Below are 12,997 nucleotides of genomic sequence, written 5' to 3'. Positions count from 1 at the left end.
ACCGGCTCCTAACTAACACCATATGGGAATATTGAGAGAGGACGTCACACTGAAGCCCTTAACCTCATTTCACGTATTTCTAATCCGAGCAGAGATAGCTGCTTTACCTCTGGTGGGCAAGTTACCTACCTTTGGTAATGCCTTATCTGGTAGAGCTATGATCTAGCCATAGATTCCTTACCTTTGAGCTTCCAGGCGTCAGGCTGTATTCGGAAGATTTTAGATAGCAGTAACCCTGTTCACCGGTAGAAGGCTTTGGTCAACTCCACGTGACATCATAGGCACGTGTTCTTCGTCGTCCTGATGTCAGCAGCGTCAATATAACCACCACTCCGGCACGCTGAAATCAGTACATTTCACGACTTTCCACCCCAGAAGCGCGGAGCCATAAAGTGACTGCCCATGATGTGTTAAAAGAGGCAACTAGGGCCCTGAAAGGAAAAAGCCCTCGACCGTAGAACCAATCTGCAGTGTGGGGAGGATGGGTGGGTCAGTAAGGAATCTGCGGCTAGATCATGTCTCTACCAGATAAGGCGTTACCGAAGGTAAGTAGCTTGTTGATCTGATAGAGACATCTAGCTGCAGATTCCTTACCTTTGAACAGATACCCAAGCAATACCATCCCTGGAGGAGGGACTGCGGAAAGGTTTGGACCAGGAAGTCCTGCAAGACCGAGCGACCAAACAGACCTTCTCTGCGAACCTGGGAATCCAGGCAGTAGTGTCTGGTAAATGTGTGCAGCGATGCCCACGTGGCTGCTTGGCAGATATCAGAAGCAGGAACACTACGCTGGTGGAATGAGCTCTAAGCCCTTTAGAAAGATCATTCTGCTCTAAGATGTGACAGATTTTGATACAGAGGATAACTAAGCAGGATATAGTCCTATTTGGACAGTGCTCCCTTTCTTTGCACACACGTACCCTATATAAAGAGTTGGTCATCACCCCGGAACTCTTTGGTTCGATCAAGTGGTCCTATAAGGGGTGTAATTACCCTAGGGGTAGGTGGTACATTGGTTACTACCTCGTACTCCCCTAGAATGCCCTAAATTGAGTATTTAAGGGTCCCCCGGGAGCAGATCTGCAGATTCGACTTCCTGGGAACTGAAGGACAAAGAAGACAAGATACCGCGAGAACCAAGGACCTGCACAGAACCTGGCAACAAGCCCTGCCTCGCTGCTTGCTCCTTAGAAATTGCAAAAATCCGAGTCATCCTGCAGCTGTGCATCCTCTCCAACTCTTGAAAGACTGTCCAGGACTTCGACAACCAACTATCATCTCACTTGGGGTGAAGGAGCCACCCCCCTGCATCAAACACGTCTGTCTATTTCACCGTGCGGCTGGCCATCGGGTCCACTGAGGGAGCACCACTTCAGGAGGGTGTCTCCGTTGCTCTAAGAGGTCAGCCCAGTTTCTCAACAGAGATTCGAGTCGTTAGACGCTCCAGGAGTCCCCCCCCCCAAGCACCAATACCATGAGTACCGGGGCACTTGCTCCACCCAAGACCTACTTCCCGTCTAGCCCGGATTCCACAGCCTTGGAAGCCTTTCTGCTTGTCAAGGGAAAGGACAGATGAGACCCAAAACCAGAGAGGCTCTGCTGCCTTGTTTTTCTCCCCTCTGCAAGTACACTGAGAGCCTCAAACTCAAGTGGCCAGCCAACCAAGCACCTATGCACCCAAGGTAAACATCTTGGGTCCACGACTTCTGACTGCGTCCCCCGGGCCTAGGGGGTCCCCACGACTTGAGCCCCCCTTTGGATTCATTCAGACTTGTACTCAAGTCCCCCCTTGCTGCCTTTGTTTTGGGTCACTTTGATTTTATTGGTGTAGCGTTCGAGGATAACAACCGGACCAGCCCCTCCGCACCCGGACATACTAGGGCAGGTAAAGTGAAACTGATGGTGGTACTTTGGACCTTGCCCCCCTCCCATAGCACCTTAAGTAGTAAAGGGCACCACTGAACTCCGCTTGCAAGTACCTCTTTGCTAAGTGTGTTGTCCTCCTAGCGTTCAAGGTGCATGCCACAAAAACCGTTATTTGAGCTACTTTTCTATTTCCTTCTAAAATCAACATCTCCACTTGTACTAAAGTTATTCTAAAGAACGTGTTGTGTACATTTGTATAAAAATCTACTTTATTTTTATAAATTGGTCTCAGATTTCTTATTGAGTCTGTGAACCATGCATTGACTGTGTGTGTGTGTACAGCAAATGCGTAAGACTCAGCTGTGAAGCACAGGTGAAGCAGTGTGCTCCCACTCCCTTTCTGCTTAACACTCCACTCTGATAAGCCTAAGCTGCTCGACCAAACTACCACAAATAATAAATAAATAAATAAATAGAGCACTTGGTATTATTAAAGTAAGCCTTGTAAACCATACAAGGGCTGACTGGACATGGTGTGCCCTTACATTGCCATAACTACATAAAAAGCCAGCTTTCTACATCCGCCATTTGGCTTGTGCCTCCAACAGGATTCATAAGGCCAAACAGATGCAAGATGTCCACAACTAGGATTTGAGCCATAGTCAAAAACCCTGGAACTCCAGCATATCCACAACTCTCGATAGAGGAAAGGCTTTAATGTGGGTTGTGTTCAGTACGGCACTATGAAGGTCAGCCTCTGCATAGGGGAGAGCTGGGACCTTTTGAAATTGTTGGTAAATCTCAAGTCATGGAGGACAATCATCGTCCGCTGAAGGTGCTCTCTGACCAGCGCTTCCAAAACCCGGTCGTTCAAGTATGGAAATAAATGGACACCTGATAGTTGTTATGAAGCTGCCACAACTGCAAGCACGGGCATAAAGAGCCAAGGAGCAGCTGCCAGTACGAAAGGAAGAACCAAGAGATGGTAGTGCTGGAATCCTACCACGAATCTCTGTTAATGCCTGTGGGCGGGACGAACCGGAGGGTGGAAATCAACGTTCTGGAAGATTTAGGAATGCCAAACAGCAACTGGTATTCAGAACTAACAAGTCTAGTATCATTTACCCAGGCTAATCTGAGTCCTAGGGAGGTGCTCTGCCAAGGAAAGATCTTTAATGTTTCTCCCTTCCACACAGGTGGCAGGGAGAAAAGCAGCATACCACCCACAGGTGCCAGAAAGAGTAAAAGTAACACAAGTACTTATTTCTTTATAATTAAATATTTGTTTTGTATTCTCTTTGATTAAAATGATTGAAAACACTGAACACAAAAATAATGCTTGGTAGTTTGTACATGAAAATAAAATGAATGTAGGCTGGCTTAAAAAAATATATGATTTCAAAACGCAGCCAATGTAACTTGTTCAATTGCTAAAGATCTTTTGAGATTACAAACCATTTGATCGTGCCAGGGTGTCCTTTATCCTCTTGTTGATTGCTTCAAGTTCAGATGTAGTGGCAGTAAGAATGGTTCCGCCTTCAGTCTCTCTAAGTTCATTCAGTTCCTTTGGAAGATATGTCATTATTAATAAAACATTTCTTTAACACAAATCATTATTTTATCTCTCTGTTTCTATCACAAAATATCATTATCATGTGTTGCAAGCTTTAAGAACGCAAAGCAAAATTTCAACTAAAACCACACAACTATGCAATGTTTACCGCACCATTTTAAACTGAGAATAAGATACTCATATATAAAAACAAAATGCTTCTACTCCGCAGGTTTCACTCGGTCCCAGTCACAATAAGATATGGAAGTAAAGGGGAAAAAAAAACCACCCAATTATTTATAAGGAGGGAGTCAGGCAAGGATACATCCTAGCCCCCTTCCTGTTTTTAATTTATACAAATGGATTGGATGCTTTCTTATTAAGTAATGAACTTGATGCACAAGTTACTTACCTTCGGTAACAATATATCTGTAAGAAACAGCAGTTAGTGTTCGATTCCTTACCTTAGAATATCCTCAGGCATCAGACTGGATCCGGAAAGTTTTGCATAGCAGTACCCCTGCGCATCGGTAGCCGTAGTCTGCGGCTCGCGTCCGTCATCGGCGTCAGGATGACGTCGTCGGAGTACTTAGACGCCACCCTCGCGTGCTGACGTAAGTTCTTATACACAGCTTTTCTGCGAAAGAAACACAGAGCCATGATAAAAACTGACACTGGTGCCATGAAACTAGGGCCCTCAAAGGGAAGAACCTTAACTCTAGATATCGGTTCGCAGAACGGGGAGGAATGGTGGGGCGGTAAGGAATCTAACACCAACTACTGTTTCTTACAGATATATCGTTACCGAAGGTAAGTAACTTGTGCATCTGAAAGAAACAGGTTAGTGTTAGATTCCTAACCTTAGAATAGATACCCCAGCAATACCTACCCCGGTGGTGGGTCTGCGAACCAATGATCACACCAGAAAGTCCTGGAGAACAGAACGGCCGAAAAAGCCATCTCTCCGGACTTGGCTGTCCAGGCAGTAGTGTCTAGCAAACGTGTGCAGCGAGGCCCACGTAGCTGCCTGACAGATGTCCTGCAAGGGGACTCCCCAACCCAGGGCAGTAGAAGCTGCCGCGGCCTGGGTGGAATGGGCACGCAGCCCCACAGGAGGCTCCTTTTTAGCCAGTGAATAACAAGCCTTGATGCACAAAACAAACCATCGAGAAATGGTTTGTTTGTGCACGGCCCATCCTTTCTTAGCGCCAACGTAACCAACAAAGAGCTGGTCATCCACCTGGAACTGGAGAGTGCGGTCCAGATAGAATGAGATCGCACGTTTTGGGTCCAGACGGTGGAGCCTCTCTTTGTCCTTCAAAGGATGCGGAGGCGGAAAGAAGGTGGGCAAGGTGATGGACTGCCCGATGTGGAAGGCTGTGACTACTTTTGGCAGGAAAGAGGGACGTGTCCTCAAGACCACTTTGACCGGATGTACAGAAAGCAAAGGAGGTTAAGAAGAAAGAGCCTGGTGCTCACTCACTCTCCTGGCAGTGGTGATGGCAACCAGGAACGCAGTCTTAAGAGTAAGAAGACGGAGAGGACAATTGTGAAGTGGCTCAAAGGGGGCGCACATCAGATAAGTCAAAACAAGATTCAAGTCCCACTGAGGCATCACGAAAGGAACAGGAGGAAACATGTGAGTGATGCCCTTCAAGAATCTATTTACAACAGGGGACTTGAAAAGAGAAGGCTGATCAGGAAGCCTTAAGAAGGGTGAAATGGCAGAGAGGTAGCCTTTGATAGTGCCCAGAGCAGAGCCCTGCTGGGCAAGACAAAGAAGAAAGAGGAGAACCTCTGCAAGGGGGGCAGAGATTGGATCCACAGCCTTTGCTGTGCACCATGCCACAAATTTGTTCCACCTGCCGGCGAATACCGTTTTTGTGGTGGGATGCCTGGATGCCAGAATGACATCACAGACTTCAGGAGGCAAGTCAAATGGCCCCAACTGCCGCCGCTCAATCTCCACGCATGGAGGTGGAGGCTGGACAGGTTCGGGTGGAGGACCGTCCCCTGCTGCTGCGACACAAGATCCTCCCGAAGAGGCAGACGAATCGGGGGATCGACTGACATGTTGAGTAGCTCGGGATACCAGTATCTTTGTGCCCAGTCCGGAGCCACAAGGATGACTTGGGCCCGGTCGCGCCTGATCTTCTTCAGCACTCTGGGCAGAAGTGGCATAGACGGAAAGGCTTACAAAAGACCGCAGCTCCACTCGGGACGAAAAGCGTCTCCGAGCGAGTGCCGCCTTGGAAACTCCAACGCGCAGAACTGATGACATTGCGCGTTCTCTTCTGTGGCGAATAGATCTAACCAAGGCTCTCCCCACTGCCGAAAGAGACCTTGCGCCACGTCCGAGTTCAGACGCCATTCGTGATCCATCATGCACCGACGGCTGAGTTCGTCCGCCCTGGCGTTTAGGGAACCTGCCAGGTGTTGAACCACCAGGGAGACGCTCTGGTGTTCCAGCCATTGCCAGAGGCGCAGAGCCTCCTGACAAAGGGTCCACGACCCCACCCCGCCCTGTTTTTTGCAGTACCACATGGCGGTGGTGTTGTCCGTGAACACCTGCACTACACTTCCCCGCACAGAGGAAAGGAATGCCTTCAGCAGTGCAAGACGGATCGCCCGCAGCTCCAGAAGGCTGATGTGGAGCCGGGACTCAGCCGGAGAACAGAGGCCTCTGATCTCCCTCTCTCCCATGTGGCCCCCCCAAGCTAGGAGGGACACATCTGTCACAACTACGTGCTCCGGTTGGGGTAAGGAGAGAGACCTGCCGCTGACCCAATCGCGGTCTGTGAGCCACCACTGCAACTGTCTCGCAGTGCCCTCCGAGATCAGGTCGTGGTCGGACAGGTTGCCCTGATGCTGGGCCCACTGAAACTTAAGGTCCCACTGCAGAGCCCGCATCCGCCACCTGGTGTGATGCACCAGAAGGATGCAGGAGGCCATCAGCCCCAGAAGCCGCAGCGTCAACCTGACCGAGACTCGGGATAAAGGCTGAAAGATCGGAATCAGAGCCTGAATTTCCCGAACCCGCTGTTCGGGAGGATAAACCAGAAACTGCGCCGAGTCCAGAACCGCTCCTATGAAGAGGAGCTTCTGAGAGGTACTCAGGTGTGACTTCGGCACAATGATGGAGAACTCCAGCAGGTGCAGGAGGTCGGCCATAGTCTGGAGGTGGCTGACGACTGTCTGGGGCAAGCCCGCCTTCAACAACCGGTCGTCGAGATAGGGGAATACTGACACCCCTAATCTGTGCACATGAGCTGAGACAACCGCCATCACTTTCGTGTACACCCGAGGGGCGCTGGGGTAAGGCCAAAGGGGAGCACGGTAAACGGAAAGTGCTTGTGGCCTACCGTGAACAGCAGGTAACGCCGGTGGGCCGGCAGGACGGGGATGTGTAAATACGCGTCCTGCAAGTCCAACGCTACCATCCAGTCTCCGGGGTCTAGGGCAGCCAAGACCTGAGTCAAAGTCAGCATCTTGAACTTCTCCTACCGTAGGAAGCCATTGACGTTCCGCAGGTCCAAGATATGGCGTAGGTCCCCTTTGCCCTTCTTGGGAACCAGAAAGTAGTGGGAGTAACAACCACATCCTACTTCTGGCCCAGGAACGCGCTCGATGGCTCCCTTGGCCAAGAGGGCCGAAACTTCCTCTTGCAGAAGTTGTAAGTGATCCCCCGACACGCGGTGGTACTGCGGTGGCATGGCTGGAGGGGTCGCCTCAAAGGGGAGGGAGTAGCCCCTTCGGACGATTTGCAGCACCCACCTGTCCGATGTGATGGTGCCCCAGTGGAGGAGGTGATGGCGAACCCTGCCCCCCACTGGCGTTAAATAGGCCTGAAAGCTCGGACTAGAAAGGCTTTGAGGCAGATGCTGCGGGGGTGGATGTGGACTGGCCTCGCCATTATCCCCTGGCACCGCCACGGCGGTTACCACGTCCGCCACCACTTTGCGGCCCGTGGCTAGCAGGACGTGAAGGGGCGCCCCTTCCTTGGGCACAAAAGGAGCGAAAGGCAGAAGTTTGCTGGCGCTGGCCCGACAGGCCCAAGGACTTGGCTGTAGCCCTGGAGTCCTTGAAACGCTCAAGCGCACTGTCTGCCTTGCCGCCAAAGAGGCGGCTGCCATCGAACGGCATGTCCATGAGCGTATTCTGGACTTAAGCCGAGAAGTTGGTGGACCTCAGCCAAGCGTGGCGGCGAACCGCCACCGTCGTGGAAATCGCCCTGCCCAGCGAGTCCGTGGTATCCAGCCCACATCGAATAGAGTACCGCGCTGCATCCCGCCCTTCCGCAAGGGCTTGAGCGAGCTTCACCCGGGCCCCCTACGGGCACTCCAGCAGCAACCGTGTCCCACAGAGAGTGGGTGTAACGGCCCAAAAGGTAAGCGGTGTTGACCGACCGCAACCTCAAACTTAGTGAGGAGAACAGCTTCTTGCCGAACTGTTCATACATTTTGGATTCCCGATCTGGAGGTGCAGTCGGGCATGCGGACTGGGAATTAGAGGCCTGGATAACCAGGCTGTCTGGAGTGGGGTGGGTGGACAGGAAGCTAGGGTCGCCCGGAGCAGGTAGATGGCGCCTGGCGATGTTCCTATCTACAGGGGGGCCTGTAGCGGGCCTGGACCAGGTGCCCAACACGACGTCCGTGAGAGCCTCATTAAACGGCAGTAGAGGCTCCGAAGAGCTTGCCTGCGGTTTAAGGACCTCAGTGAGGATGTTAGTTCTCACTGTCGCGACGGGAAGCTCAAGAGCCAAGGCCTTGGCAGTCCTCGTCAGCACCACACTGTAAGCAGCCCCCTCCTCCATAGCCACGGTAGGAGGGGAGACGAAGCCAGTGTCGGGCGAAGTGTCCAGACCACTGGCTTCCCCTAGCTCATCTGCCCAGTCCTGATACGACTGGCACTCCTGTGCCAGAGGGTCCTCAGACCCCTTCCAGTCTCCCTCGCCCTCCATCTCCAGAAATTCAGGTTCAAAGGATGGGGCCGGATCATAGAAGAATTGCTCTTCTGCCGGCGCCGAATGCGGAGTCGAGCGACGCCGGTCCGACGCCGGATCCGGACCAAGGGAGGGACCGGGGACGACGTCGGCCGGGGCGACACCCTGGGGGTCGACGCCGGCGGGGTCGTAAGGTCAACCAGCGGTGACCCGGATCCAGTGCGGCCCTGCGGCGCCAGGACTGAAGTCGCCGAAGCACCCGACGGTGCCGGGGCCGAAGCGCCCGGCCCGCTTGGACTCCCAGACGGGGCCGCGTGGCCGAAGGCGCCCCTGCGGGACCCGACGGAGGAGACAGCGGCCTCATGGCCATGAGGAAGGCATAGATTTCCGAAGGCGTAGCGTTCAGCCCTGGGTCCGGCGAGTATGGAGCTGGCCGTGACGCCTGCGGCTCCGGCAGAGCCGCGGGGGCGGTGTTGCCCGAACCTCCGGCCGCATCGTGCCAGCGTCGGAAGAGCGATGTCGCCTCTTCGACTTCTTGGGCCTCTTACCTGATGACTTGGAGCCCGATGAATGGTGACGACTCGCCGAGCTTCGACGACTGTGGCCCCGCAACCGGTCCCTCGACCCCCTCCTGGACCGGGACCGTGAGCGGCGCGGGGCCGACTCCCGGAGCTCGAGGCGCTTACGGGACCGCTCCCGCCTAGCAGTCGGGGCACAACTTGTCATCGTGGTCGGCCCCAAGGCAATAGAAGCACCGACGGTGGGGATCTGTAACCGACATCAGTCGGCTACAATCGGCACAGGGCTTGAACCCGGGCATCCCTATCGGCACCGAGAGTCGGAAAGACTCGAAAAATGATCAAATAGATCGAAAAAGTTTAGTCAAAAAGTGACTAAGAAGTACTGCTTTTTCCGGATCTGCGCTTGCCGGCGCGGAAAAAAGAAGAACTGACATCAGCGTGCGAGGGCGGAGTCCAGGTACTCAGACAACGTCATCCCGGCGCCAACGACGGACGCGGAGCCGCAGACGGCGCCTACCGACGCGCAGGGGTACTGTTAAGCAAAACTTTCCGGATCCAGTCTGAGGCCTGGGGATATTCTAAGGTAAGGAATCTAACACTAACCTGTTTCTTTCAGATTTTACCAAAATTGGCAATAAACATGTCCAACTTTAATCTTATGTTTATGAACTCGCTTGATTTGAACGTTAATTTTATCAAATCATATACTATGGTATGTGAACCTAAAACCAATAAAACCTCATTTTTTATTGTGCAGGTAAAGAAGATAGAAAAGGTCAGTAATTTTTCATACTTGGGCAATCATTTTAGTAATCATTTGAGATTGGAACCACTTTTAACCTTAAGAACGCAACGGACAAGTAGGGCAATGGCTGCACTATTTTGTTTTACTTATAAATTAGGGCGTAAGCCTGTGAAGGAACTAATTACCATTTACAAAGCCAAATGTCTCTCTAATGCCCCATATGGAGCTGGGGTTAGGGGCTATGCTAAAAGTCAAGAGCATGTAGTAATCGAAAATTAATTAATGAAAAAATTACTGATGCTCCCGAAAAGCGCTCCTACAATATTCTGCCACACGGAACATGGCCTAGACTTTATAGGAGACCGTACGTGCAGTGCCCATTTGCTCCTATGTGCCAAGAGTTGACCCTTCCCTACTGCTTCGAAAGAAGATCCTCCCGAAGGAGCAGCCTGATCGGAGGATCGATATCATTCGAAGAAGCTCTGGATTCCAGGCTATCCTTGCCCAGTCCGGAGCTCTAATGGAATTGACCCGCAAGACCTCAGGAGGCTGCATTTTAGCTAGTGCCCAGCAGATCTTAATGTAGAGTGCAATCCGTCGAGAAGTGGTCCGGTTCTGCAGAGTATTACCCTTTTTCGCTACTGTGAACATGAGGAGCTTATTGTCTACTGATAGCCTTTGGTGCGATAACTGTAAAAAGAAAGAACTTTCCTAGGGTCCTGATGATGGAGTCTCATCTTCCTTCAAGGGTTGAGGTGGGGTGAAAAAAATAGGCAGCGTGATACTCTCCCCGACACAGAAGGGGGTGACAACCTTTGGCTGGAAGGGGGCACATGTCCGAAAGACCAGTTTCTCAGGAGAAATCTGCTGTATTAAACGTGGACCGACAGCTTGAAGCTTGCAAACCCTTCAGGCCGAAGTAATGGTCACTAAGAAGACTGTTTTGAGACTCAAGAGCTGCTATGGATCGCTGTGTAGTGGCTTGAAGGGACAACACATCAGAAACGTGAGGACCTGATGGAGTACCCAGTGGGCCATCGCGAAGGGGGTAGGAGGGAACAAGTGCTGTCAATCATAAGTCAGAACAGGTAACTTGAACAGGGGAAGGATGGTCAAGCAAAATGGCTGTCAAGTTGCATTTTACAGTGCCCATGTCAAGGTTTTGCAGGGCTAAAGTAAAACAAAGAGCAACACCTTCAATAGTGGTTCAGAAACGGGGTTTCAATAGACGTGGGGCACACCAGACTACAAGCTTAAATGGCAAGCTTTTACCGTTTTTGTGAACGAACACCTGGCTGCCAGGATGACATCACAGACCCTAGGAGAAAGATCGTAAACCCTCAAGTGTAGCAGCGGAAGCTCCATGCATGAATGGGGAAGTGTGAGCAGGTTCCGGTGCAGGAACTTGCCCTGCCGCTGCGACAGGAGGTCCTCACGAAGGGGCAGCCTAAGCAGAGACCGATGTTCATGCTAAGTAGTTCGGGATGATATACTCTCAGTGCCCAATCTGGAGTGACTAGGATGACTTGAGCCAGTCGGTACTGATAGGCGGAAAGGCATACAGGAGTATCGAATTCCATTCTAAACAGAATGCATCTCCGAGCGAGACTCGCTTTGGAAACTCCAATGCATAGAACTGGTGACACTGTGTTCTCAAAGGTGGCAAACCGGTTGAGCTAAGGTTTGCCCCATTCTTGGAAGAGACCTTGCGCCACCTCAGAGTGAAGTCACCATTAGTGACATGCAAGATGTTGAAGGTGCCTGCCAGGTGCTGTACCACTAGGAAAATGTGTTGGTGCTTCAGCCAAGTCAAGATGTGCATACCCTCCTGGCACAGTGCCCACGACCCCACCCTGCCCTGCTGCAATACCACATGGCGGGGTGCTGCCTGTGAACACCTGAACCAGCCTCCCTTTGATGGATGGAAGTCTTTCAATGCAAGTGGATTACTCTCCTCTCCAGAAGATTGATATGAAGCTGAAATTCTGCAGGAAACCAAAGTTCTCCGATCTCCATCACTCCCAGATGCTGCCCCAACCCTGAAGTGATGCATCGGTCACTACTGTCAGCTGAGTGGGGAAGAGAGAGGGGTCTTCTACTGACCCAATCACGATTCGTCAGCCACCTCTGCAGATCTTTTGCAGTCTCCTCCAAAATCTGGACCAGGTTCCCTGGTGCTGTGCCCAATAAGACTTCAGATCCAACTGCAGAGCCCGCATATGCCATCTAGCATACTTTACCAGAAGGAAGCAGGAGGCCCAGCAGCCAGGGAGTTTAGCCTCACCGAAATCTAGGACAGAGGCTGAAACATCGAAATCAAAGCCTAAATATCCTGGACTCATCATGTCGGAGTATAGGCCCAAAACTGCACTATATCCAGAAAAGCTCAGATGAAAGGGAGAGTCTGAAAAGGAGTCAGGCGTGACTTTGGGATATTGATAGCGAACCCCCGCAAATGCAGGAGGTCCGCCTTAGTATGAAGGTGGGAGGCAACTGCCTAGGACAGGCCAGCCTTCAGCAGGCAGTCACCATGGTAAGGGAAAACTGGAACCCTGACCTCTGCAGATGGGCTGCTACCACCGCCGTCACCTTTGTGAACACCTGCGGGCACTGGTGAGGCCACAGGGGAGCACAGCGAATTGAAAGTGCCCTAGGCCCACTGTGAACAGAAGGCACCGCCTGTGGGCAGGCAGGACAGGGAGGTGAATATAGGCATCCTGCAAGTCCAATGCTACCATCCAGTCTCCAGGGTCAGGGCAGACAGGACCTGAGCCATCACAAGCGTATTTAAATGTTCCCTCTTCAGGAAGAAGTTGACACGGCGCAGGTCTAATATAGAGCATAGGACTGTTTCCATCTTGGTCACCAGAAAGTAGCGGGAATAACAACCACAAACTATTTCTGATGCCTGCATCCTCTCAATGGCTCCTTTGGCCAAAAGAGCCAGTACTTCCTGATGGAGCAGAGAGAGGTGATCCTCTGTCAGCCGTTCTCAGGATGGTGGAATGGGCAGTGGGGTTTCGGTAAATGGAAGGGTGTAACCCCACTGAACAATTTGGCGCACCCATTTGTCCAATCTTATGGCGTGCCAGTGGGGCATGTGGTGTGGGATCCTGCGGCCGAGTGGTTGCCCATGGTGGTGCGAGGTTTGGAGGCTGCAGCTGCCGGGGGCGGTGAAGGGACTGGATGGACCTCTGGCCTTGGGTCCCACAAAGCTTGTTGGAGCTGAAATGACTGTGAAGCCTGTTGGGGGCTGGGCAGCAAAGGACGCGGCAGGTAGCCCTTACTGTAGCCACAGAGGGGCCGAATGACAGAAAGGGGGTGGCGTGGGACAAGGAGAGACCCAAAAAATAGGTCAGTGTCCCTGCTGT

The 12,997-nt window shown here is 52.0% G+C and overlaps 1 protein-coding gene across 1 annotated transcript in view; it reads right to left on the bottom strand.

Annotated features, from left to right (window-relative positions):
- The window catches only part of SMC3 (structural maintenance of chromosomes 3), an 845,399-nt gene that overhangs the window by 203,781 nt on the left and 628,621 nt on the right, over positions 1 to 12,997 (bottom strand). The window contains exon 23 of the mRNA XM_078643761.1: positions 3,322 to 3,430. Within this exon, the coding sequence (XP_078499887.1) occupies positions 3,322 to 3,430 (109 nt within the window). The remainder of the gene's footprint in view (positions 1 to 3,321; positions 3,431 to 12,997) is intronic.

This window comes from Lissotriton helveticus, chromosome 5_1, assembly GCF_964261635.1.
Source record: "Lissotriton helveticus chromosome 5_1, aLisHel1.1, whole genome shotgun sequence".
NCBI lineage: Eukaryota > Metazoa > Chordata > Amphibia > Caudata > Salamandridae > Lissotriton > Lissotriton helveticus.
Note: the sequence above shows the minus strand (reverse complement) of the source record. Positions and strands in the feature narration are given on the sequence as shown.